The 26,953-nt window shown below is 43.3% G+C and overlaps 1 protein-coding gene across 2 annotated transcripts in view; it reads right to left on the bottom strand.

Moving 5' to 3' along the window:
- The window catches only part of EPHA3 (EPH receptor A3), an 853,417-nt gene that overhangs the window by 302,906 nt on the left and 523,558 nt on the right, over positions 1-26,953 (bottom strand). The window contains exons 7-9 of one of the 2 annotated variants that reach the window (XM_085622346.1): positions 18,093-18,252; positions 16,709-16,811; positions 14,445-14,512 (exon numbers count right to left, since the gene is read on the bottom strand). In XM_085622346.1, coding sequence (XP_085478472.1) covers positions 14,445-14,512; positions 16,709-16,811; positions 18,093-18,252 — 331 coding nt within the window. Of the gene's footprint in view, positions 1-14,444; positions 14,513-16,708; positions 16,812-18,092; positions 18,256-26,953 lie in introns of both variants that reach the window. The other variant, XM_085622345.1, reaches the window with a different exon arrangement.

The following is a 26,953-nucleotide window of genomic DNA, read 5'->3' on the forward strand; positions in this document are numbered from 1 at the left end:
CTCAGAGCTGAAAGTGTGCTCATAAACACCAGTACCTTTAGCGCAGTCAGTAAGAAATATGCTCAATTTCAGCTCTTTATCTGGTATAACATATTGATGATCCTAGGTGATTCCTCAATAAGACCCAACATAGTTTGTAATGGATCCTAGGAGCTTTATATGGCTTCTAAAGGGCAGTTTGCAAACACTCCTATCAAGAGTCCTCACAACTGTGGTCTCTCTAGTCTACTGCATGGGGGGCAAAAGTGTAAACTATGCATATGTTTATCCTAGCAGCATCGCTTGGCATGCCGGATGGTTCCAGGGACAGCAGGCACAAGACATTCTAGATGAGTTAGTACACCACCTTCAAGATTTAGGGCTGCACAGTAACCAGAGACTCGTGTATTGAGAAGGGCTGGTCCCTTGACAGACATCTCATGAAACTGCTAAGGTGACTCTTCTCTGATGGTCTCATCTGAACACTCTATTATTAGGTTATTATATGACCTCCACATTTCGCAGTGGGTGGCAAGTTAATCAAGCTAATCCCTAAGGGGGAAGGAAAGCATGATCACCTAGGACAGTGGGTGCTGTTATCAACACCACCTCACCTATGGACCCAATGGTGACCTAGCACCTGTCTACATAACACTGAAGTTGTACTGTTATGACATAAGGGCTTCCTGAGTCTAGAACTCAATTAACTGAGCCGGCCAACCAGGAACCTAATCTGGGGTTCCTCTGGTTTGGGCCAACTAGAATTCACCAGAACTCTTTGCTCTCCCCTTGCATTATGGCTAGTGATGTGCAAATTCAAGTAATTACCCATATATGGGGCAAACACCTCAATCTTCCTAAGTGGGATGGGTATGCCCAGATGTGGGTCCCTTGCACACTGTGCCACTGGATTCAAGCTAACCTGGCTGATGAAGGGCAATACCCAGAAACCGGTCCCAGGATGCTTATTTCCTGTCCAAGGATGACCTGGCTTGGCAGTTCGGTCTGGACTGTTACCATGAGGCACAGGGTCAAGACTAATTTGCATATGGCAGGGTCTAAACTGGGGTGGCATGGTGAGCAAAAATATTATGGATTTAACCCAGATCTCTTGATTGGGGGTAAATGTATGATTTATTCATCATTCCGTCCATCCTTTGTCTGTGTAGCACTTTTCACCCTAAGTGGGATGGGTATGCCCAGATGTGGGTCCCTTGCTCGCTGTGCCACTGAATTCAAGCTAGCCTGGCTGATGAAGGGTAATACCCAGAAACCGGTCCCAGGATGCTTTTTTCCAGTCCAAGGAGGACCTGGCTTGGCAGTTCAGTCTGTACTGTTCCCTTGAGGCACAGGGTCAAGGCTGATTTGCATATGGTTGGGTCTATACTGGGGTGGCATGATGAGCAATAGTATGATGGATTTAACCCAGATCTCTTGACTGGGGGTGAATGTATGATTTATTTAGCATTACGTTCATCATTTGTTTGCTTAGCACTTCCAATGGTCAGCAGCTGCCTCAGGATTCCTATAGCTTTGTGATCCTGGCAATACACACATACATGCAGCACCCCTCCCACCCAGCCGTAAATAAATATATATTTATACATGTGTGTATTACCTACTGGCGGTCGCCAGTAGGTAGTTATAGTTAGGACCTAGTTTCCATAGGAAGAGCATTTTTTGATTTGCTAATAACTTTGGTGCCGTTTGACGAATCTTCACAAAATTTTCCAAACTAATTGTTCACTCAGGTCAGCTCCTGTCTTGAAAGTTTTGGGGTGATTTGTCAAGGGGTGGGGGCAAGAAAAAAGGGGGGTCCCAAAACATGTTTCTCCATGTTAATTTCCATAGAAAACTTTAGACACGGCTACAGCCTGAACTGCTGAACGGAATTACACCAAATTTGGCAGAGAGATAGCTCTTGGTCCAGAAAGCACCCTTTTTTTAAATGGTGTAATTCCATTCAGTAGAATGTGGATATTTAAAGATTTACAGATATTGATATTTGAGAATTGTGAGATATGATTGGCTGAGCCCGCCGGGCACAAGCTTGCCTTTCATTGGTTGCCAACACTTCAAACCAGGAAGTGTTGGCAGCCATCTTGTGCTTCAGACCGAGGGAGAAGGAAAAAGGTGAGAGATAGATTAAAAACAAGAAAAGGGGGCAGGGTAAAAAAATCTGACCCCCCAGGCCTGCTCAGGGGGTCCCACAGGGACCCCCAGGCCCCAAAAAAGCATTTATTATTTTTTGACATTTTCTCCCGCACTTCATTTCTTTAAGCCCCCAGGTGGGCCAGGTCCCGGGGGCAATCCTACATTCTGTAGTGAGGGCCCCTGCGGCCCCGGGGACCGCCACTTCCCTGGGGCTTCATTTGAATAGGGTGGGGGACTCGCAGGACCCCCAAGCCCCGGGGACCGCCACCTCCCCAGGGCTTAAATAGATCATAAATAAAGTGTGTGGGGGGCTCGAGCCCCCCACACTGCCCCGGGGACCACCACCTCCCCGGGGCACTGTTTATTCAAATGCGGGGGTCCGTTATGGACCCCCGGGGACCACCACCTTCCTGAGGCTTGAAAAACTTGGGAGGGGGGCCGGGGGGCCCCCCTCCTGGAGCCCTTGATGGCCCTGGGGACCGCCACCCCCCAGGGCCAGCTCCTGCAATGTCCCAGGGTGCCCACCTATGGGACATTGCCATTTGCTATGGCAGGGCGGGAGCATGGCCCCCACCCTGCCATAGCAAACACTGCTTTGCTTCATTGAAGCGAGAGCAGTAAAACCTTCAATGATGCAAAGCAGGATTGCTTTAGAGCAAGGGGAGCTGCATGTCTGCAGCTCCCCTTGCTCAAAAGCAATGCCAGATCCCGCAGGAGGCAGGAAGCTGGCGGGACCGTGGGGGCACTGGGGCTCCCCCCACGGTCCCCAACGGAGAGGCCAGTCCCGGGGGAGAGACCAGGCCACGCGGCCCCCCTCTCCAATAATTAAAAATAAATAAAAAATAAAAAAAAAGGAAAGGCCGGCCCCTGGGATGGGGTCCCCAGGGCCATAATTTGGCTTAGGAGGGGAGACCCCCTCCAAATATATATATATATATTTTTTTAATTCTGGCCATGCTCCGGGGGATGGGGTCCCCGGGTCCTAAATTGGCCTCAAGAGTGTTCAGAGTGTTCAGAGGCCACACCCCTTTTTACAACACTCTGCAACGCATCTCCGTAGCACTTACTGGAGGTACCTGGTGGGCTAGTTGGCCCTCAGGGGACCTAAGGATTGAAGAGGAATTCATTCCCCAACTTAAAACGCGCCACATGGCATGTTTGCACACATGTAACCTCAGGCCCCTCCCCCTCCCTTCACCACTGTGCAAACGCACCCCATGGCGCGTTTTAAATTGGGGGATTAACTCCCCTTGAATCCTGGGGGTCCCTGGGGTGGAACTAGCTCACCAGGTGCCTCCATTAAGCACCAGAGAGGTGTGTTGCAGAGAGGTGTAAAAAGGGGCGTGGCCTCTGAACACCTCTCTGCAACGCAGCTCCCTGGCACATACTGGAGGTACCTGGTGGGCTAGTTTGCCCCCAGCGGCCCCCAGTATTCAAGGGGAATTAGTTCACCATCTGCAAACGCGCCAGGGGGCGCGTTTGCACAGTGTGATGCAGGGAGGGGGCGGGGTCTTCGGTGCAATGCTGTTTTTTTTTAAGAAGGAGGCTGTGTGGCCCCCCCTTCTTTTCCTATTCTTTTGGCCCTGGGGACCCCATCCCCCAGGGCCTGACCCCTATTTTTTATTTTATTTTTTTATCTGAAAGGGGCCGCATGGCCCCCTCCCGAGGCCATAATCGGCACCAGGGACCCCATCCTCTGGGGCATGGCCAGTTTTAAAAAAAATGTATTTGGATGGGGCCTGCGTTGCACCCTTCCTCAGCCCATTTATGGCCCCGGGGACCCCATCCCCCGAACCGTTTTTTCTTTTTTTTGTTTTGCTGCGTGGTCCCCCTCCCAGGCCACTTCTAGCCCCGGGGACCCCATCCCCCAGGGCTAGCCCTCTCCGTTGGGGACCCTGGAGGGTTCCCCAATCCCCCCAGAGTCCTGCCAGCTCCCCGCCTCCTGCAGGAGCTGGCATTGCTTTTCCACATGGGGAGCTGCTAAGATACAGCTCCCCATGTGGAAAAGCAATTGGCTTTGGTTTTTGGAAGAGAGAGCAGGTTTCCCTGCTCTCTCTTCCAAAAACCAAAGCAGAGTTTGCTATGACAGAGCGGGAGCGGTGAGACTCCCGCCTGCCATAGCAAACAGCAGTGTCCCGGGGGTGGGCACCCCAGGGCACTGCAGGAGCTGGCCCTGGGGGTTGGTGGTCCCCAGGGCCATCATGGGCTCCAGGAGGGGGGCCGCGTGGCCCCCCTCCCACCATTTGCAAAGCCCCGGGGGTGGTGGTCCCCGGGGCTTGGGGGTCTGTCTAGGACCCCATAATTTTAATAATTAGAGCCCTGGGGAGGTGGTGGTCCTTGGGGCGTGTAGGGCTGCTCGAGCCACCAGCACAGGAATAATTAAAAAAAATAAGAGCCCCGGGGGGTGGTTGTCCCCATGGCTTGGGGGGGCTTGGATGCCACCCCCACAAAAAAATCAATGCCCCGGGGGGTGGCGGTCCTCGGGGCTGCGGGGGGCTATGTGCTCCCCGCAAATCTTTCTGCAAAGCCCCAGGGGTGGACCCCTGGGGCAGTGTGGGGGGGATTGGGCCCCCCCCACACTTTTTTTTTTCTGCCCCGGGACCTGGCACACCCGGGGGCTTTATTTAAACGAAGCGCGGAAGCCCGCGCTTCGTTTTTTAAAATTTTCGGGCCGGATCCGCGGATCCTCCACACATTCCGTGATTTTTAAATAAAAATAAATGATTTTTTGGGGCCTGGGGGTCTTTGTGGGACCCACTGAGCAGACCTAGGGGGTCAGGGTGTTTCTACCCTGCCCCCTTTACCTGTTTTCCACATTTGTTTTTCGTTTTTCTTCTGCCTCTGTTCTACCAAGGCACAAAACGGCTGCCAACACTTCCTGGCTTGGAGTGTTGACAGCCAATTAACATGAAACTCGTAATCGGGAGGGTGCGTGGATCCTCCGTGCCTCCAGATATCACTATCTTTATTTCTTAATTTCTCAAAAACTATTGAACGGATTTACACCATTTTTAACGAGGTTGCTTTCTGAGCCAAGCAGTACTTTTTTGCCAAATTCGGTGTAAATTCGTTCAGCAGTTTTTGCTATAACTGTGTCTAAAGTTTCCAATGGGAAAATGATTTTTTCACCACTATTTTTTGAGTTTCTCAGGAATTACTGAACGGATTTACACCATTTAAACAAATGGCGCTTTCTGAACCAAGGGCTACCTTTTTGCAAAATTTGGTGTAATTCCGTTCAGCAGTTCAGGCTGTAGCCGTGTCTAAAATTTCCTATGGGAAATAACATGGGGAAAACGCATTTTGGGACCCCCCCTTTTTTTTTGGCCCGCTTGATGTATCACCCCCAAACTTTCAGGATAGGAGCAGACCGGAACGGGCCATTAGTTTTGAAAATTATGCGAAGATTCATCAACCAGCACCAAAGTTATTGGGAATAGAATGTTACGACTTTCCTATGGATAATAGGTCCTAACTATAACTACCTACTGGCGACTGCTATATATATATATATATATATATATATATATATATATGAAAGCAAAGTCCTGAGCTCCTCAATGAGACAAAGGGAGCTGAAGGCAGGTAAGGACCTCTTCACCATGCACAATGCTGACGCCCAGAAGTAAAGACAGCAAACGAATCCAAATTTTCAATTCTGACGTTTAATTCATTTGTCAGACAAGTGTCCGCCTCAGACGCGTTTCGATCGCCTCCGCGATCTTGATCACCTGACGCGCTGGTACCGGACCATCCAATTTAAAAACAGGTTCACCCAATCATGATGCTGGAGTTAATAGACATAACTGAAATACTGCAAATTACAAATTGGAGTGTGTTTTCCTTAAAGGGATGCCGCAAATCAGTCAAAAACATAAGTAACCGGGTTAAAGAAACAAATTGAAACATAAAATGCATCAAAGCAGTTCATTGCATAAAGAATACAGGGCAAGTGCCCTTAAGTGCTAAAATGCTGGTTTTACAAATCTTCACCACGGTTCGCATGTTTTAGAAAGAAACAACAATAATTCATTCCTTAAATCTACAAATAACACACTCTCAATGAAAAAAGGTTAAAGAACAAATAAAAATAAAAATTAAAATTGAAAGCATAAATGGGGATGAACAAAATTAATAAATACAAAAAAGGGGAATGAAACAAAAAGACTCGAGCAAGAAGCATTGGAATGATTACTCATACTATACAGAGCTACCAGTAACAGAAAAAACCGCTAATTTCAAAATTGTGAGTGCTGTTGGAATAGCCACATTCAGATTGCAAATAAAATATATATTTCTACAAAGCGACCCACTCCAGAAATCATTGGGCGCTCTGAGGCGGTGCGTTCAGAGACGGCAGGGTCAAGCCGTGATAAAATTGTCCTTCGTTTCCCCGCAGGGCTGGTTTCTCGCACACTCACGGAAGGAACAGGGCGTCACCAATTCTTATCATCAAATTTCTTTATTTACAGCATGCCAGTTTAAAAACTCTACGCGTTTCAGTCCCAACAGGGACCTTGTTCACGAGACTGGTCTTTACTGAAACTTTTTTTTTGCTTTAAATCCACCTCTACAATAAAACGTGACATCACTTCCTTTTGGGAGCAGCTAGGCATTCTGGTAATAGAAGTCCTTACTTTTTGAGCTTAATGGCTTGTACAATTGCGTATATGTGATATTATTTAGACAGATTAAACTAAACAAACTCGACTGGGGAATTCTGTTGATTTAGACCCTCTGCCGACGTACAATGTGAGGATTACAATATGCGCTTTCTACGGCATTCGATAAAATTCTTGACTGTACCCTGGTGTATCTGTATGACATTCCATATTACATTGTACTGTCTATGGCCCTCTAGTGGGCCCTCGGTTTTCAAAATTTCATTCACTAATGATTGATTCAAACAATGAGTCCCAACCATATGTCATAATTGCCCTCTAGTGGGCCCTCATTTTTAAGACCTATTTCTGAATCTTAATTACCTCCCAGTCGATTTTCCTTCTCATTAGGATTTTTTCTGTTCAACCCTGTGCCCCTAAATCCTCCCAACCTGTGATTAACATATATGAAAATATAGAAAAATACAATTTACTGACAGTCAAAGATAATGTCACTCATGATAATAAGCTTAAAGTAGCTTATTGTGCAGTTTATAGATGGTAATGGAGTTCTTCGTCTTGATTTAGACCATCAGGGGTCAAAGTTCTGAAGTTCAGAATATGTTTCGATTCCTTTTGCCTCAACACTCTTTCACGGTCACCTCGTCTGGGGTGTGTTCCCACTGCTTCAATGGCATAGAATTTAAGATCTTTCCAATTTCCCTTGTGTTCCTTTTCCATGTGTTTGGCCACCGCATTACTCCTGTCGGTGTTTATTGTGGCCCTTACATGTTCCAAGATGCGTTTTTTCAATTCGCATTTTGTGCTTCCCACATATTTCATTGAGCAGGGACATTCAATTATATAGATCACAAATTGGCTCTTGCAGTTGATTAGCTGTTGGATTTTCCACATACGTTTATTAGCCATAAGTACTTCCTTGGTGTTTTGGGCGATTGCACAGACTTTACAACATGTACATTTAAAGAACCCTTTGGGTTTGAGCCAAGTGTCTTATTTCTTTTGATTCCTGAAATGACTGTGGACCAATTGATCTCTTAGATTTTTCGCCCGTCTGTACGTTATGTTAGGGTGATCCCCCATTATTGTCGATGTGGTTGCATCCATACGCAGAATGTGCCAGTTTTTGCGTAGTATTTTCATCACTTTTGCATTCTCCGTGGAGTGAGTTGTTATGAACCTTATTTTGTTTTCTTCATTTGTTTCTTTTTGTTTCTCTTTTAACAAATCCAATCTGTTAATGGTCGTGGTTTTTTGTAATGAGGTTTGAATCGTCTTAGAACTATAGTTTCTTTTTTTGAATCTTGTTATGGCTTGATTGCGATGTTTTGCCCACTCTTCATCTTTCGAGCAAATTCTTTTAATCCTCAGAAATTCACCATAAGGAATATTTTTTATTAGACTTTTTTGGTGGAAACTCCCAGCATGTAAAACTGCATTTGTTGCAGTACTTTTACGATGTAAGGTCGTGTGTACTGTATTTTCCAAGATGTAGATTTCGGTGTCTAGGAATACCACTCTCTGGTCACTGATGTTATATGTGAATTTCAGATTGAAATGCGAGTTGTTCAATATCTCAAAATACTCAGCAAATTCCTGCTCGGTTCCTTCCCAGATTATCAACAAATCGTCGATGTATCTGAACCAGGCTATGGTCTTGTTGACAAAGACATCATTTTCAATGCTCCATGCCCAGGTTTTCTCCCATTGACCCATGGTTAGACAGGCGTACGATGGGCTAAAGGAAAATCCCATAGCTGTACCCTTGCGTTGGCGAAAAATTTCCTCCCCAAACATGAAGGAATTTTGTTCTAAACATATTTGGATCATTTCCAATAACATGTTGTTGTGATTGGTGAATTGGATGTTTCTCTCCGACAGGAAGTGTTTGCATGCTTTAAGACCGATGTCATTCTGGATGTTGGCGTACAATGATATGACATCCATAGTTACTAGCTTGTATGTCGGATGCCATGGGGTATCTTGTAGATGTCTCAACAGATCCCCTGTATCTTGTAGATACGAAGTGAGACCCTTGACGAATGGTAATAGGAACACGTCCAAAAAATTAGCCATTAGCCATTAGACAGTACAATGTAATATGGAATGTCATACAGATACACCAGGGTACAGTCAAGAATTTTATCGAATGCCGTAGAAAGCGCATATTGTAATCCTCACATTGTACGTCGGCAGAGGGTCTAAATCAACAGAATTCCCCAGTCAAGTTTGTTTAGTTTAATCTGTCTAAATAATATCACATATACGCAATTGTACAAGCCATTAAGCTCAAAAAGTAAGGACTTCTATTACCAGAATGCCTAGCTGCTCCCAAAAGGAAGTGATGTCACGTTTTATTGTAGAGGTGGATTTAAAGCAAAAAAAAGTTTCAGTAAAGACCAGTCTCATGAACAAGGTCCCTGTTGGGACTGAAACGCGTAGAGTTTTTAAACTGGCATGCTGTAAATAAAGAAATTTGATGATAAGAATTGGTGACGCCCTGTTCCTTCCGTGAGTGCGCGAGAAACCAGCCCTGCGGGGAAACGAAGGACATATATATATATATATATATATATATATATACACACACACGTACACATACATATATATTACCTACTGGCAGTTATAGTTATGACTTTGTTTGATGAATCATTGTGCAATTTTCAAAACTAATATGATGCTCACTTCAGCTACTCTCTTGAATGTTTCTTGATGATCCGTCAAGCAGGGGCCAAAATAAAGGGGGGCTCAAAACGTTTTTCCCCATTTTAATTCTCATAGAGATTTTAGACATGACTACAGCCCGAACTGCTAAACGGAATTACACCAAATTTGGCAGAAATGTAGCTGTAGGTTCAGAAAGCAACCGTTTTGTAAACTGGCATAAATCCTTCATGTCAAATTAATGCGGGGAGCCTACACAGCCCCCCGCAGCCACGGCGGCTGCCACCTCCCTGGGGCAATTTATTGCATTTAAGAGGGGTGGCTGCATGCCTCCTTGCAGTCCAGGGACTGCCACCTGAAATAAATCAATGTAGGGGGTCCATCGCTGACCCACTGTCCTGGAGACACCACTTCCCTGGGGCAAGTTTTATGGTGGAGGGGGCCACGGGGCCCTGCATGTGGAGCTATTTATGGCCCCAGGGACCACCACCCCGCAGGGCCGGCTCCTACTATGTCCTGGGGTGGCCATCCCCGGGATATAGCTGCTTGCTGTAGCTTGCTGGGAGCTTTAACCGCTCCTTCCAGGCCACAGCAAACACTCCGCTTTCAGAAAGTGAGAGAAGTAAAAATGCTCTTGCTTGTTGGAAGCAGAGCATTCGTCTGTTTCCCTGCCCGCTGTCGAGTGAGCAGGGAAACAAACAAATTGCTTTCACAAAAAAGGAGCTGCATGCGTTGGCGCTACCTGTGTGTAAAAGCAATGCTGGCTCCTGCAGGAAGCAGGGACCTGGCAGGGACTGTGGGAGCCTTGAGACTTCCCCTGCGGTCCCCAACGGATGTCGCTGGATGCCCTGGGTGGGACCAGAGCACCCACAATGGAGGCCAGGCCCTAGGGGATAGTGTCCCCAGGGATGAAATCAGCCTGGGGAGGGGGCTACGTGGCCCCCCTCCCTCATTGGAACATATTGAAGAAAGGCCAGACCCCGAGGGATGGGCTCACAGGAAGGGGGGCCACGTGGCCCCTCTCTCCTATTGGAACAAGATTGGACCCTAGGGGATAGGGTCCCCAGAGCCTAAATTGCCTGGGACCATGCTCCACCCTCTACTATAAAAAAACATAATGTGCTCTTTCTTTGCAGTTCCATCATGTAAAGTTATCTACTGAAGATGCTCAAGGAACAATCACATTGGCAAAGTTGCAGAAACACACCATCACGGAAGACATTTCCTCAACGTCCTTTACACAGCTGTAGTGTAGGAGATGCACTATACTACTGGTTAGGGGATGAAGTCCCCATGGATGCTGAGGGTCCTTGGGGTCAAGAACCCCTCCTGCTACCTTCAGTAAGCCCTACACAGTGGGATTGCTGAGAGATGGTCAGAGGCCCCGTCCGCTTTCTCCCACACAATGCAACATCTCATACACCCACTCCCACACAACCACTGACATACCCATTCACAGACCCATAGAAACACTCACACAGCTATTCAGTAATCCAAAGAGCCACTCAAATATCAACTCACTCATACAGCCACTAACACAGCCACTAACTCACTTACACAGCCACTCATGCACCTACTTACTGACCAATACAACCACTCACAGATCCAGTCATACACACATACAGACACATACACACTCACTCATACATCCATACAGCCACTCACACACTGAATTAGCCACACATACAGCTACTCAAACACCTATTCACTCACCCATACAGTTACTCACACAGTCATTCACTTCCCCATACAGTTCCTCACACATCCACTCACTTACTCATACACATACTAACATGTACTCACTCCATCCAGGACAAGCACTTACTCTCTCATACAACCTCTCTCACACTCACTCACCCATACACACACTCACACACCCATTCACTCACCCATACAGTCACACACACCCAGTCACTCACCCATACAGTCACACACACCCAGTCACTCACCCATACACCCACTTACACACCCATTCATGCACCAATACAGCCACTCATGTACCCTCTCAGTCACCCATTCAGCAACTCATGCACCCTCTAATTCACCATTTACATCCACTGACACATCCACATACTCATCCATACAGCCACGTATTCACCCTCTCACTCACCATTACAGCCACTTACACAGCCACTCAAAAACTCACACACCCACACAGTCATTTACAGTCTCTCACATACCCACTCATTCTTCTCTACACCATTTACACATCCACTCACTCACCCATAAAGGCACTCCCACAACCACTTACCTTAGTATATATATTTAACACATTAAATTTTAGAAAACACTAACAATCACTGATTGATATCATTAGTGATGTCATCAGTGATGTTATTTGAGATGCCATCAGTCATGTCATCCGTGATGTCATTTGAGCTGTTATTAGTGATGTCATCAGTGATGTCACTGACTATCTCATGAGTGATGTAATATGTGAGGTCATACGCAGTGCATTGTGGGGGTGTAAGTTATAGTTAGCTCAGATAACTATAACTGCTGAATTCCACTGGTATTGCATGAGTGTAATCTGAGCCTAACTATAACATGCCTGTAACCTTTGTTTTTTACAGTGAATATATACTTTTTTTTACCTACTTGCGGTCACTAGTAGGTACTTATAGTTAGGACCTAGTTTACATAGGAAAAGCGTTATTGGTATGCTTATAACTTTGGCACTCTTTGAATCTTTATGAAACGATTACAAAAAAAAGTGCCGTCATGCGACTAGTTGTGTATGGAAAGTTTAAGATCCGTCAAGTGGGATCCTAGAAAAAAAGGAGGGCAAAAAAAAAGTGTGTTTCCAATGTTAATTTCCCTAGGGATTTTAAACATGACTAATAGCCCTAACCGCTGAACCCGATTATATCAAATTTGGCAGAAAGCTAGATCTTGGTCCAGAAAGATCTCTTTTTGTGAATTGGTGCAAATCCATTCAATCGTTTTTGAATTAATAAAGGAAAAAGAAATATAGATATCTAGGGAAGTGGATCCATCGTCGATCCACTCAAGGTGACTCCGTGGAAACGGAGGAAAAGCAAGGCCCAGATTGGCCAACCACAACTGAGAGGAAGGTTGCAACCACCCTTTTCTTTGTTGCATCCAGCTGGGAGGCAAAAAACAATTAAAAACTGAGAAAAGGGGGTCAGGATACAGGTATTCTGACGCCATAGGTTAGATGGAGGGGATCCAAAATGTTTCTTTTGGCTGATCTGCAAATTGGCAGATCCACCGCAGTGCTCAGTGCGGCCCCCTGTGTAAACTTGTAAAGGATATGAGGATCCAAAAACAATAGAAAAAAAACGTAGTCACTCCAAAACCCAATGCGAGGTTTGGGGGTGGGTGCATGCAGGGGAGCTTGCCTGTAGGGCCTGAGCTATACATTAAAAGACCATAGAAACGTATTAAAAAAACAAACGTTACAGGGATCTTATAGTTAGGTTGACGTTTTACCCATAAACAAACATAGAAATACAGCAGTTATAGCTATACTTATAGTTATACCTATCCAAGACCCCTCTTCCCCACATATGTGGAAGAAGGCCTAAGTAATAGTAACCAACTCTTATACATCATCCAGTCTAGCATGTATTTTAATTTAAACAGGGGATCCAGTCTAAAAATCAACATTTCACAAATATACTGTAGCCTCATTGTATACACCCACTTTTAACAAAACATTGAAAATCACTGCATATCCCATTTTTTCAAAGAGTTCTGAATACTAAAAACTTTAAAACAGCATGAGCAGCTGTTTTGTACTTATGTCCTGGCATAAGCAGCACCAAATATTATGCCAATTTTGTAGCGTGTGCTGTCTTCTATCAGACTTTGCTGCTATTCAGGTTTCCACCTTACTTGGTGATGAGGAAGTTAAGGTTACGCTCTGCATGTCAGTAATGCATGCAGGATCAATTTAGAATTACACACCACATGTTTTATTGAAACTCAAACCGCGCCGTATTATGTTCTTTTGTTGAAACGCATGGCAATGAAAAACTGAAAAAAGTACGTGCCAGCATCTTTGGTCTACAAATTATGACTTTGATAGTGTTCATCAGACTCTGCTTCTAAACACAATTAACAACTTTTAACATAAAGTAGCTCAATTTGAGCACAAATACCTGAGCATCATAATTGAGGCTCCCAGTTTTATGGTATTTTTTTTATTTTTTATTTCCTTCTGTAATGATCTATATTTATTTTTTGCCCATCTTATCAGTATTTTTCCATATTTATTTAGTGTTCTCTGAATAAAAGAAGTTGTAATATGGCATATTCCACATGTATTTAATTTATAAATATGTGCTCATAGTTTGGCGCCTGTCGTGTATTAGCAAACTAAGCAGCCAAATATAACTAGGGGTAGGCGGAATTTGCGTAGTCGCGGTATGCAAAGGTCTTACAAAACGATAAAAAAACTCCTGAGCACGCAGAACTTCCGCGAACGCGCGGAATTGCTTGTTCGTGATGCTTTTTTCATGTTTGCAAATGCTGTTTGCTTGCTTGGGGGGAAATATCTTGCAAACACGCATTTTGAGAACGTGAACAAGCAAAAGATTCCGCAAAGCTGCGGAACACAGAATTTTGGCCAATTCCGCATTCTCTGCGTAACGCGAAATTACCCAAATTCCACGGGCGGAACGGAGTTTACCGCCCAGGCCTAAATATAACATAACAGTACACCCACAGGTAAAGGTTGACATTATACTATAAATGGATGTTGACATGTTGTTAAATTTTTAATTCTCGTCCTGTTTTTAACTTCCCATGCCATCTATTTGCTCAGCTGTTAGGCTGGAATTATTGAAAGACAGTAAGGAAAGACACTTAAAAGAAGCACCATTTTCTGTATTTTTCCATTTTTAAAAAAAATAAATGCAGATAGGAAGTACGTTGTTTTCTGTCTGGGTTTATCTGTAAAAATCAGTAAAAATGGAAAGCTGGGAACTCTAATCATAATCTTAAATATAGTTTAACAAAGAGAGACCGAGAAATAGTGGCAGCTTATATTTCTGAACTTACCGTGCCCATTGCCAAAATGCAGTCTTTTTTCATCTGGACTGTGCACTGATTTGTTGTATCCGCAAAATCTAACGAAATAAACAGAAATGTTTCAGGCATTGCACCTCACCGTTCCGCACATTGTTAATTACTGTTTATTTTTTATTTTTTTGAGCAGGGCATCTATTGACAGTTAACGCCCTAATTAGATACTCGCTTGTAGTGTGTGCAAATGACAAATCGTGATCATTAGAAATCAATTAGGAATGAAGAAAAAATGTTCTGCACATTAAAAAACAAGCTGTGTGCACCCTGAGAGCTGTTGAAAACCTTCAATCAGATATCTATGTAACACAATCAAACTATTGGTTATGCTGTAGAAGTGAAGGGTCACACTCTGCTGTGTAGTTCTGATCGTCTGTGTTAAGAAGTGTAGGATTGCTGACAGTGGGAAAAGGTATGAAAGGCTGTGAAGTATTGCTATTTGTTTTCTGTTTTTTTTGTTGTAGAATACAGAATTCAGAAAAAATGAAATCTGGGGATTTTTGGAGTGATCAGAACTCTACATTTGAAAAGTAGTTTGGTTGCGTGTGCATGCCCCAGAATCCTCAGAGAGCGCCCCTGTGGAATCTAGAGAAAGATTTTTTTAATGACTGTGGAAACATATTGCTGGAAATTCAGCATGAATATTCTAGTGGGGCTGTGCGACTGGCATGGCACATCGCGTGCACACTACGCAGTGACTCAGTGGCGGGGTGCACGCATGATGGGGCTTCACAGCCTGACATGGCCTAGAATATGCATGACGTTGTTAGGCAGCTTCCACAGATCACTGCACAAAAATCAAAACACAATTCATAATTCATTGAAAACTACTTTCAATGAAAACAAACACTCTTGAGAGGCTCTCCTCTGTCTGCTCAGCATTTTTTTTATCATCCGACGGCTGCCTGAATGTGAAGAGGACTTTATGTGTCATTTTAACACAGAGCAGTATGAAATATCTGACTTTTGACCTAATTACAGGATGTAACCTGAAGGTATCCTCAGAAATGAGGAACTACCAGGGGACTCAGGAAGAGTGAGCCTCATTACTCCAGTAATTTTACCATTCCTCCTTACAGCTTCACCTTGACATGTTAGTGACTTACAGCAGTCAAATGTCCCAGTGCAAGGGCTGAACTTATCATAAACACCATTGTACATACCATGGATTCAATAGGAAATAAAGAGAAAAAAACTGCAGGCAAAGTAACATTAATGTTGCATGTGAACTCCTGAAAGCAAATAAATGCAGCTAAGTAAAGTAAGCGATGCATGCCCAGCACCCCAACAATGTAGGGCTAATGACATCACAATATCATATATGAAATATGCATTAAGAGTACTAAATAACTGAAAAGATTCATTAAATGTGTTTAGCGTTCAACAACCAAATGTGCAGATGCCAGTGCTGTCAGCTCCCTCCATTTTGAGTGATAATCACAATACACCACATGCCACCTCACAATCAACGCTGTTTCCTGTGCTGCAAAATGAGTATTTTCTGGAGTATTCAAGCGCAGCACAATGTGACAAAAGCTGTGCTCGGCTTATGCTATTGGCTGATTGGCAGCAGTTTTCAGGCCCACTCAGCAGACTCAAAATTAACCCTGAGCGTAGTTTGCGAAGTAGCACTACGCGTAGTTACACGAAGTGCACTTCGCACTACGCGAGCTACGCATAGCTTCGCAAACTGCGTAGTGCACTGCGCAAGATGCTGTTCGCACTGATTGCACAGTGCCGGATGCTTGCCCGCACTGTGCAATCAGTGCAAACTGCATCTTGCACAGTGCAAACGGTCATTTTCTGCCGCTCAAGTAGATTTCTACTCGAGCGGCAGCTTTCTCAACGCGGACTGGTAGTTTCTCATCGCGAGCGGTCGGAGCATACGTGACCACTCGCAATGAGAAACCTCACCTCCCCGCGTTGAGAAGCTGGCCGGGAGGTTTATTTTCCACGCTTGTGATCAGCAACTTGATGTTGCTGATCGCGAACGAGGAAAAAGTCTCGCCGGGATGTCATTTTGCTTGCTCGCGGTCGCCAACTTGACGTTGAGGACCGCGAGCAAGCAAAAAATGATCGCTACACTACACTACGCGTGTTTGCACTGTGCTACGTGCAATTCGCGTAGTGCGAAGTAGCGCAAACTTCGTAACCTACGCAAGCGTAGCATAGTGCTTTGCCCAGGCTTACTCAAAATGCAGGAAAAAGAGTTAAATGTGTAAAAAGTGAAACAAACGAACCTTCCAATCAGGACGTACACCACAATTGTGAGAAGAATAATGGCGACAGCTGCAGAGATGGCGATCATTACCACTTGACTGTTTTCACTGGAAATTGAGAAAGCTGTAAGAGTGACAGACGTACAATGTAAAGGCCTAGCAGTTACCATGTATATACATTTAGCCTTCGTTTTCCCCTTTGTTGCTAGACAATTTAAAGACTTAAGACCAATTCGCAAAGACAGAGCGAGTCATTAAACATAACACAACACTTTTAATAATACTTAATGCCTGGTAATACAATTAAATATTTTTAGTTTAGTTGTTTGAATTTACTTTTTAATTTAAACATCAGAAAAAAAATCTTATTCGTTTGATTTATTAAAATTAAATGAAGATTTAATTCAAAATTAATTTAATAGTGCTGTAGCATATTATTTTATTCCATTCTACTTCTAAAATAAATATATGAAATTAATTTAGAATACTATTTTACATTGAAACATTTTTACTATTTTAATATAGTGGAGGCTTCCCGCAGTAAAATAATAGTAAAACTAAAAAAAAAAATAGTGAAATTTTTTTTTGTGACATTATTATAAATGAATAGAGAGACAGAGAGAGAGAAAGAGAGAGAGAGATGCTTGTATCAAGAAGCAGCATTTGGTAAATTCTTAGTGCCCTTTTTTCCCCTGTTGAAAAGATTAAAAACTAGTTAAGCATGAAAGGGTGATTCCGTTTCCAAGACGACTGTAAAAGTACAACTAAGAGAAAGGGACAGTCAATCTTGACAAAAATACCATCTCATAAAGATGTCTTCAAAAGAAGTGAGTCCTCCCTGACTTTCAATTTTAATTTCTAATTAGGTCTTTGGTTTCCTTTCAAAATGCCAGAGCTGTACTATTTTTACAGGCTTCATATAATCTAATACACAAACTCCTAAAGAGTAGTACATGGAAAGCATGTTGAGAGTTCTATCTCTCTTATCATTTATGTCTCTCTCTCGAGAATCATCCAAAATTTGACTGCCCTCTTTTTACCTCCAATTACTTTTGACCAGGGGTCTCCAACCTTTTCTGTACTGAGAGCTACTTATGTTCAATGAAACGCATTGAGAGCTACTGATATTATTAGTGTTGTATAATCTCCATTTTTTATATGTATATTATTCAACCAAGCAAAAGCTTTCTAATTTAATAAATTGGGCTGCACACAGGTGAACTACTCAGATGTAGCCGGAGGGGGGAGCTACAGTAGCTCATGAGCAACTGGTTGGAATCCTCTGCTTTAGACCACCAGTCAACCGTAACACTGAATAAATATAACAACCAAGCATATAGACTGGGTATACGAAAACTTTGCCGAAATAATCAAAGTAGTTGAAATAAATTCCTTGTTTACGTACAGTCTGGGCTGGTTTCGAACTCAAACTTGCGGCTGTTTGGTCCATATCCAGCCGCCGTACGAGCCCGGATCTGGAACACGTATGTAGTGTCCGGTTTCAGGCCATTGATGGTCACGTTGGTGCCTCTCGATCTCAAAATAGTGTAGCTTGTCTCCTGCTCCTGCTTTTGGGGAAATAATAAGCATATTAATACCAAAACAGTATGTGCACAGAGTGTTTTAGATATTCATGGAATTCATGATTTAATGGTCATAACAGATATCTGCTGTGACCTGGTGGGCAGCAGCGGTCCGTGGAGGGAGTTCCGTGGGGCGGAAAGGCGGGGCGGGGAAGGGTGGGGGGTACTAAACACCGGAATATGGATAATTGGAGGTAAGTAAACAATTAAATAAATAAAACGAATTTCGTAGCGCGCGCTGCACCGCATTTTGTGATGGAGGGTGCACTACGAAATTCGTTTTATTTATTTAATTGTTTACTTACCTCCAATTATCCATGTTCCGGTGTTTAGTACCCCCCACCCTGCTCCTCCCCCGCCCCACCTTTCCGCCCCACGGAACTCCCTCCATGGACCGCTGCTGCTGGTGGGCACTCTTGCAAAGGCGTGAGGGGCTTTAATCTTACATTTCGTACCTCTGCATTTGGAAATTCATGTAATTTATTTTGTGAAAATCAGGCAAAATGCCCTAAAAAATATGCAAATTTACAGATTATTATGTGATATGCTGGTTTGATACTTTGTGCTATTTTTTAGCATAAAAGGCATCCTTGCGTGTATATTGAACGCGAGAACACATTTTGCACTAAAAAGGTGCAATATCACACATGACGTGAACAACAGCCACTTGTGTTCTGTTCTTTTCCCCAAATGAGATGACAATTCTGCAAGGTATCGTAATGCTGTGATCTCAGGTACTTCATGTAAGAAGCATTACATGAAATCCTGGAAGTTACACGTGATGATGCATGCATAACTGACATATCTCCTGGGTCTAGGTAACAGTAGTGCCCGTTGTTTACAGCATTTCTGGGGTAATAAAATAATGGGTTTAAACACTATTTAAATTTCAAATTTCAAATGTTTACAAAGGTATTATTTGGGGAAATGGCATAGCCCAAGTTTACATTGAACAGGAAACAGAGCAGGCCTGTCTCTTTTGATTGCTTGTGGCTTAATCACTGTATGTTAATAGATGTACTCCCTTCATGAGCAATTCTCCACCTTAGAACGTTCTAGAACCACCTCCTTTTCCGTGTTAAAGCACACTACTGTCTTGTAAAGTGCCCTTCGTTTTGAATAGCTGCACTACAGTTTATTAGACTCAACCAGGCCAGCCAGCAAAGTTATAACACACTCCTAACGGTTTGCTAACAAGCAGAACTACATTTCCGTTCAATAAAACAAGTCAGACGGCGCTAGGTCACCAGCCCGTTCTGAGCTCGCAGCAGACTGAAGGAAGCACGCGCGCATTCCAGGCTGCGCGCCGACTGCTAAACTGTGGCATAAGAGAGCTGGGGGAACACCAGTAAAACCCACACCTAATGAACACGCTGTAAGAACAGGGGCATACGACCAGGCTTGTAACAAGTTTTATTTTCCGGTTCAGCTAAAGTAGACTGAACGCTCACAATCCTCCCTTAGCCCTTTTCAGAAGTGAACACTGCTTACTCATCCTGATGAAAATGCTTCTGTGCTCCAGACGAAAGGAGATTTTTTTATATATATATGCACCTCAAAGTAATATTTATCACATACAGTGCTTAATTTGAGCCGGTGGTTTCCGGTGCTCAGCACCAGCACTTAATCATCAACACTGGTGCTTTTCATGAGCACCAGTTAAGGACACAGCAATTTATGATAGGCACAGGGGGGATTAAGTGATTTGCCCAGAATCACAGGATGTTGTGCTAATGCCAAACTCAAGTCTGGTTCCCCAGCTCCGAAGTTGGCAGCTCTGGCCATTACGCCACATCCTTTCCCCACTTTCATGGTTCTGTTTTAGGCGGTGCTAACAGGAGAAATGGACTGGTGCAAGCTGCCTCCTGACGAGAGCCCCAGAACTTATATTTTTACAAATTACCCACTGGTCACTTACATCTATAACTGACATTGCAGGGGCATGTTTGATAGCCAATGGTAAGTGGAAAATGTATCAAATTTTTTTCTCCTTCGGTGTCACTTTTACTTTCATTGTGTCATTGCTGTGCATTGTATGCACCACAAGACGTCTGGTTGGCAAAAAACACGAGTGGACGTATTTGCACACAGAAAGTTGGAAAGCAAGATGGTGAATAAAGCCACATTCTGGGATCTTTCTATATCTAATATATTGGAAAACGAAAAAAGCACCAGGCTCAGTGCAGTGATACAAATGACACAGTGCGTAGTAACTTCAGAAACAACCTAATTCAAATACAAAAAATTCTTACAAATTAATTTTATTATTTTTGTTTAGTTTTTCTTTAAAAAATAGACAAAACATCAATATTCATCATTTAGTTCTGCTCGATTTGCATAAATTATATTGTCAATACATAAGTGATTATAAAACATAACAATTATTTGACAAAAATATGAAATTTAACACTGAACAAGTTCGACAAGAAAATGTAGCTTGACGCGTTTCGGCAGAGCCTTCTTCAGAATGTTTCTTGTCAGTGGTTACTTGTATTCTTTGGCTTCTCCAGTGGTGATGGGCTTTTGAATTTACTTTGATAGAGGAATGTCTTCTTATAATCTTGCTGGTTTTTATGGTTGTATCTCTCGGGGTGCAAAGATCAACCTGCGGGTGGAGCTGGTGTTGCAGGGTGATGGAAATCAAGCTGGTCGTGAAGATGGAGGCAGATGTGGTGATGGAGCTGCTGCTGGCCTAATCCAAGTGGCGAAGAAGGGGCCTCAGGCAGAGAAGAGGCTTTGGGCGAGAAGACGCTTCAGCTTGACGGATATCGGAGTTTTGCCGGCTGCAATGAAGATCCTCCCCGGGGCTGCGGGCTGAGGGCTGCGAGGAGGTCGAATCCGGCTGCAATGAAGATCCTCCCCCGGGCTGCGAGGAGGTCGAATCCGGCTGCAATGAAGATCCTCCCCGGGGCTGCGGGCTGCGAGGAGGTCGACGTCAACGTGGCCACGGACACTGGAAGCTTCTTCAAAGGTCCTACAAAAGTCAGCTGACTTTTGAAGGACCTTTGAAGAAGCTTTCCTCTATCAAAGTAAATTGGTGCTTTTTTCGTTTTCCAATATATTGTATGTCCCTGCCAAGGCCTATCTTTTTTTGCAGGGGGCCCCTTTATTTTCCAAATATATAATCTTTCTATATCTATGCATGTATGTATTTTTTCGCTACTGGTGTTTTAGGCCTACGCAAAATTTTCATTACGCAAGTGAAAATCGCCTAATTCCTAAAATCACGTTACTAAAATACCCACAAATGTGTGAAATTTGACATTAAGCAATTGTGTGTTTTGCACCCAACGGACTCATTCACAAGCTCTTACAACACCTTTTTACCAAAAGAGTGGGTTCATATGAAAAATGTATGAGAGATACCGGCAAACCGTAATTCACACTCACATCGTAATTCACAGTCTCACTCACATTCACAAAACAGTTTTGTGAAATTTCACAAAATTTCATTCATGGGACAAAATTGTGCTTTTTAGCCCACCCTTGGTAATTATATAGCATGGGCCTCGCCACTTGGACTGAAGAGTTTGCTCAGAAGGACTGGCATGCTCATATGCATAAGACAGACAGTCCTCCAGGACACATCTTGTTCTCACCACAATCTCGGAAAAAAACACACTGCAAGATTCTCCTCTAAGCAAGGACATTTGCGGTATTCACAGATCCTCTTTACCAAGAATGAATAGTATAGTGCTGAGAAACAATTTAGGAATAACATACTTATTATAAAGAATAGACAAATTAGTCACCACAGCATTTGATTGTATCTCTGCATTCTATTGAGATGGACTAATATGTGACTTGTACATTTTCTGCATTGCAAAGTCTTGTGCTCCCAGGCATCACTAGATGCTTATTGCACTTTCTCCTCAATACGCGTCTCCAGTTAGGGCAGTGCTTAATTTGAGCTGGTGGTTGCAGATTGGGCCCACCAGCACTCATTTTTGGTGAAGTGCATTGATTTTTTTAATTAGAGTTTGGCCCAGAGCAAGAGAGAAAGATATAAACAAAAGGGGGAAAGAAGAAGGAAGCGAAATGTAGAAAAACAGAGGCAGAAAGGGGGATTTAAAAATACCCAAAAGCGTGAGGTAAAGGGACAGGGAGTGTCTGGGGGTGGATGAAAGGGCATAATGTGCAATCAAGACTATGCAGCCTTGGTGTTCGGCATCCCTGACACACGATGGCTTCAGTGCATGCCCCACAGAAAAGGGCAATAATACAAAGAATTGGGAGACCCTTCCATTTGGGATGTGCTCTTTACACGCGGCCAATGCCATTATAACATATGCAAATATATCTATCAAAGAGAATTTAGAATTATTGCAAGGGGAGCCTCCTTTTCAAACACAATACTTTCCATTATAGTTTTTTGTGTGCACATTGTTCACATAGCTGAATTGTGCGCACATTTTAACTTATAATCACTGTTTGTATTAGCATCATTTCAAAGTCATGGAATAGTTATCTTGATGAGTGGCGGGATGTCCGGGAAGCAATAAGCGTTAGAAGTTAAATAAATTAAAAACAGTTTGGCAGCAGCATTTGCCAGGCAGAACTACAATCAAGCGCGCAGCTTGAGACATTAGAAATTCAACTGCCGATGACTGCGGCAATAAACATCCAAAATTACCCCAGATAGTGAGTGACGCATTGCATTTAGCAGAAATTGCGTAGCTGACGGCGGTTTCTAACAAGACCCTGGTCCAGTCTTTGAGGGTGATCTCTGTAGATAGGGCTTTCAAGGGGCTGTCCTTCTGCCACCGAGTGATCCCATTCCAAGATGGATTCCCTGCAAGGGCAAGCAAACTGTCTGCTCCCTAAAGCAGAGTTCTACAGACGCATGACATCAGGGTGTGCTTCACTCTCCCAGCACTTATTTTCATTGTATGGACACTATGCACCTGGATACCGCAAAATAGCCAGCAAAGCCAAAACAAGATCATGGAACTGGAGACAGGTGGACATAAAGTAGTAAAGTTACTCAAAAGTGTATGAGTAAATTCCACATGTAAATTACTCATAAGTGTATGGTACTTTTATGAATGTTTCCCGATACATTTAAGGGTGCAATTCACCTACTACCGGCCACAGGCTCCAAACAACTGCAGCCATGATGAAGAATGTTAAGACCAAAGTCAACAAATTCTGATCAAAAGTATCAGAGGGACTGACCCGAACTTAAATGCAAATTCTACCTGTTTCCACTTCCAGGATCTCGTTTTGGCTTTTCTGGCTATTTTGCGATATCCAGGTGCATAAGTATGGAGGTAGGTTAATTCATAGGAAAACGAAAACATAGACACCACGATGGAGGAAATCAAATCATGGAAAAACCAACTTTAAGGAAAGTCAATTTTAAGGAAATACAAAAAATTAAAACATTAAAGGAAACATTTAGCATTTTGTAGGAAAGATAATTTTTAAAATCCAAAATTACATTAAACTTGGGTGGAGTCTAGGACTACTGTGGGGTTTTTTGACGCAGGGATGGATCATGTTTAGGGTGATGAAGGTGTTCTTTGAGGTCAGGAATAATTGACGTTACGGCATAGATTGGGGTTTTTAGGGTTCAGAGATAGATGAAGTACAGGGGTGGTGAGGGATTTTTTGGGTTCACGGATGAGTGGTGTTTAGGTGTGTCAGGTGTTTTTAGGTTTCAAGTATGTGTGGAGTGTATGGTGTCAAGAGGTTTTAGGGTTCATGGATGGACAGAGTTTAAGGCTTGTGAGGGTTTCTAAGGTTCAATTATGGGTAGCAGTTGGGGTGATGAAAAGGTCTTAGGGTTCAGGATGGGGTGGAGTTTAGGGTAGTGGGGGCTTTTAAGGATTTAAGGATGGATGGCGTTTAGAAGTAGAAAGGAGTTTTTAGGGTTCAGGGCTGAGTAGTTTAGGGTGATGAGTTCTTATGGGTCATGGATGGCTGGTGTTTAAGGGCGGAGAGGGTTTTTTAGAGTTCAAGGAAAGATGAAGTTTGGGTGTGCTGAGATGTTTTAAGGGGTATGGGATGAGTGGGGTTTAGGCATAGAAAGGAGTTCTAGGGTTCAGGAATGGGTGGGGATAGGGGTAGCAAGTGATGTTAGGGTTCAGGGATGGTGGAATTTAGGGTTAGAAAGGGCTTTTAGGCTTCAAGGATGAGTATTGTTTAGGTGTGGTTAGGTGTTTTAGGGGGCAGGGATTGATGGTGTTTAGGGGTTGTGAAGGGTCAGCAAAAGATGTTTGATAGTGGTAATGGCTCAGAGAATTAAAAACCTTCAAAATAATTGACTGACAATGTAGATTAAATGAATATGAAAATTAAGACCTCTGCCATTGCATTTACACATAATAAATAAGCATTCAAAAGCCAATTTTGAACAAAAAGACTTTCTATGAATTGGTTTCTACGAAAAGGTAAATGCCATTCATTCCGAAAATTTCCTTTAAACTGTTTAGATGAAATGTTTTCTCAGTAATGGCATTCCATGAAATAGTTTTTCTATGAAATGACATACAACCCCTGTGGCCTCCTGAATATTGTGGCTCGAAGGATTGTTAATAGTGCTGCCATCGATAAGCACCAGCTGAACCGTGTGGTCAAAAAATATTCCCTGGATCAATACCATTTTAATCACACACTATTTCTTTAGCACGTTGGAATCCTGTGGCCATCACAGTTATTATTTTTCAGACAATTTTCTGAAGCATGGTCAGGGTCAGGTTTATTGGCTCATGAAGATTTTCTAACATCATGTTTAAAAAAAATTGTCATCGAGGTCACAGAGCTGCACTTGACAAGTTAAAGAGAAGATTATTATTTGCAGATGAAAAGATGATGGCTTAACCCGCAGGCAGTATACATCAATCATGTTGAGCAGGGCTAGACTGGTGATTCAGACACCCTGGCATTTTTCTGCTCAGCTGCAGGCCACAAGGCTGCTTTTAGAACTAGATGGGCTACCAGGGCCCAAACATGACCCATTGCACCATAAAGTCACAACCTCCTACATTATGGTCCGGTTTGAACATTTTTGCCAGCACAAATATTTGGTTTCCAGTCTGGCCCTGATGTCAATCTTAAAAGTAACTCTTATGCTTGATGTCCCATTAGCCACCACTAGGTGATTTTTCTCAGTGGAGACATTTGGGAGGCACCCTAATTGAGTTAGGTTTTTTTTTTGTTTTATTTTTTAGCTAAGGGCTATGATGCCATGCCCGTCCTTTGAGCTGAATGGTCTATGAGGGTCAGATTAGTAGAGCAACCGAAGAAAATGGATACCTAAAAAAATCTTTTCACAATTTAAATGATGACAATCTAAACGGAGGTAATAAGCATGTTCTAATGCCACTGCATCCTTTTCCAGGCTTCTCACAAAGGGCGACGGTTCTCAATTAGTCAAACAGGAGGCACAGGCACATGGTGACATGAGCCAGAGGGCAAAGGAAGACACATTGAGATGTGTCAAGAAATGCAGACGTTACCTAAAAATCAAAGACGTCACAAGGAGGAAGGTGCAATCTAGAGCTTAGAGAAGGAGAGATGCCATCCTTGCAATGAGAGAAAAGTTGTTTAAACAATACAGAATAATGGAGGGTATCCAGGACCAGAAAGAGGCAGATTTTTTGCTTTAAACATTTATGGAAGGTTATTTGGACCAAGGTAAGGTTTAGGTGCAAACATGCTGACATGCTTTTGTAAAAACTGAGACAGCAGCCTGGCGTGGAGCGCAAGTTAATTTGTTGAAATACCTATCCCGCTTTTCAAATTGCCAATTCTGTGTTTGTTCCAAAAGAAGCATTCAGTAGAGGGAAGGATGGGCTATCACCTTTTACAACTTGAGGCTGACACCATGAATCACCGCGTGAATAGAAAAGACTATACATAGCTTACACGCCTGTCCAGGCAACTGAATAGAGGGTGAGGGAGAGTAAAAAGGGAGCACTTGTGGCAAAGTTGGCATTAAGTAAGTCATCGGATTACTATTGGTTCATCCCGATAACAATCGCAGCTGAACTTTGCTGCAAAAGGGCGCTATTATTTTGCCAACAGTATGCCCAAGAATTATGTGGCCTCATATGCAGTGTTACAGCATTTCCACAGATTTATGAGATGATTGTACAGGAAGATCAGTGAATTATAGAGGATTGCATACTACTTGGATTCAGTTTTTATAGCAGAAGAAGTAAAGGAATAGGAACGCAGGATGCTGTGAACACATTCCAGGAAATTCCATAGAGACTGGGCATGCCACTGGCACCAGAAAAGCATGTGGCTCTATAAAGCAGCTGTTGCTGTTAGGAAATTACATTTACACAATCAACCAGAAGGCAAGACTGTAGTTAAACAAGGTCATCGCATTCAGAGCAGTGACAACGTTCTGTATTCTTTGAAAAGATTACGCTGATTCAGTTGCATTATCTTCCAGCACCTCCCCCCAACGTTTGGTACCAAGAGGATTCCACCAAAGAGACCCAATTAATGAAGCCTGGAATAGCCAAGGTGCATTTACTTACAGTCCTCAATTGCGCATCTCTCCCAAGGTCCCAAGCAAGACTTGAAAGTCTGGGACGAGTTTCCAATGAATTTCAGCATGGTGTCGTTGCGCTGAAAAAGTAGGAACTAAACATTGTACACAGATGTGGGGGAAATGGGAACACTGGAATTACTGGAGTGCATTAAGGTAAAAGGTAATATTTTGAATTCC

The sequence above is a fragment of the Triturus cristatus genome, chromosome 8 (assembly GCF_964204655.1).
Source record: "Triturus cristatus chromosome 8, aTriCri1.1, whole genome shotgun sequence".
NCBI lineage: Eukaryota > Metazoa > Chordata > Amphibia > Caudata > Salamandridae > Triturus > Triturus cristatus.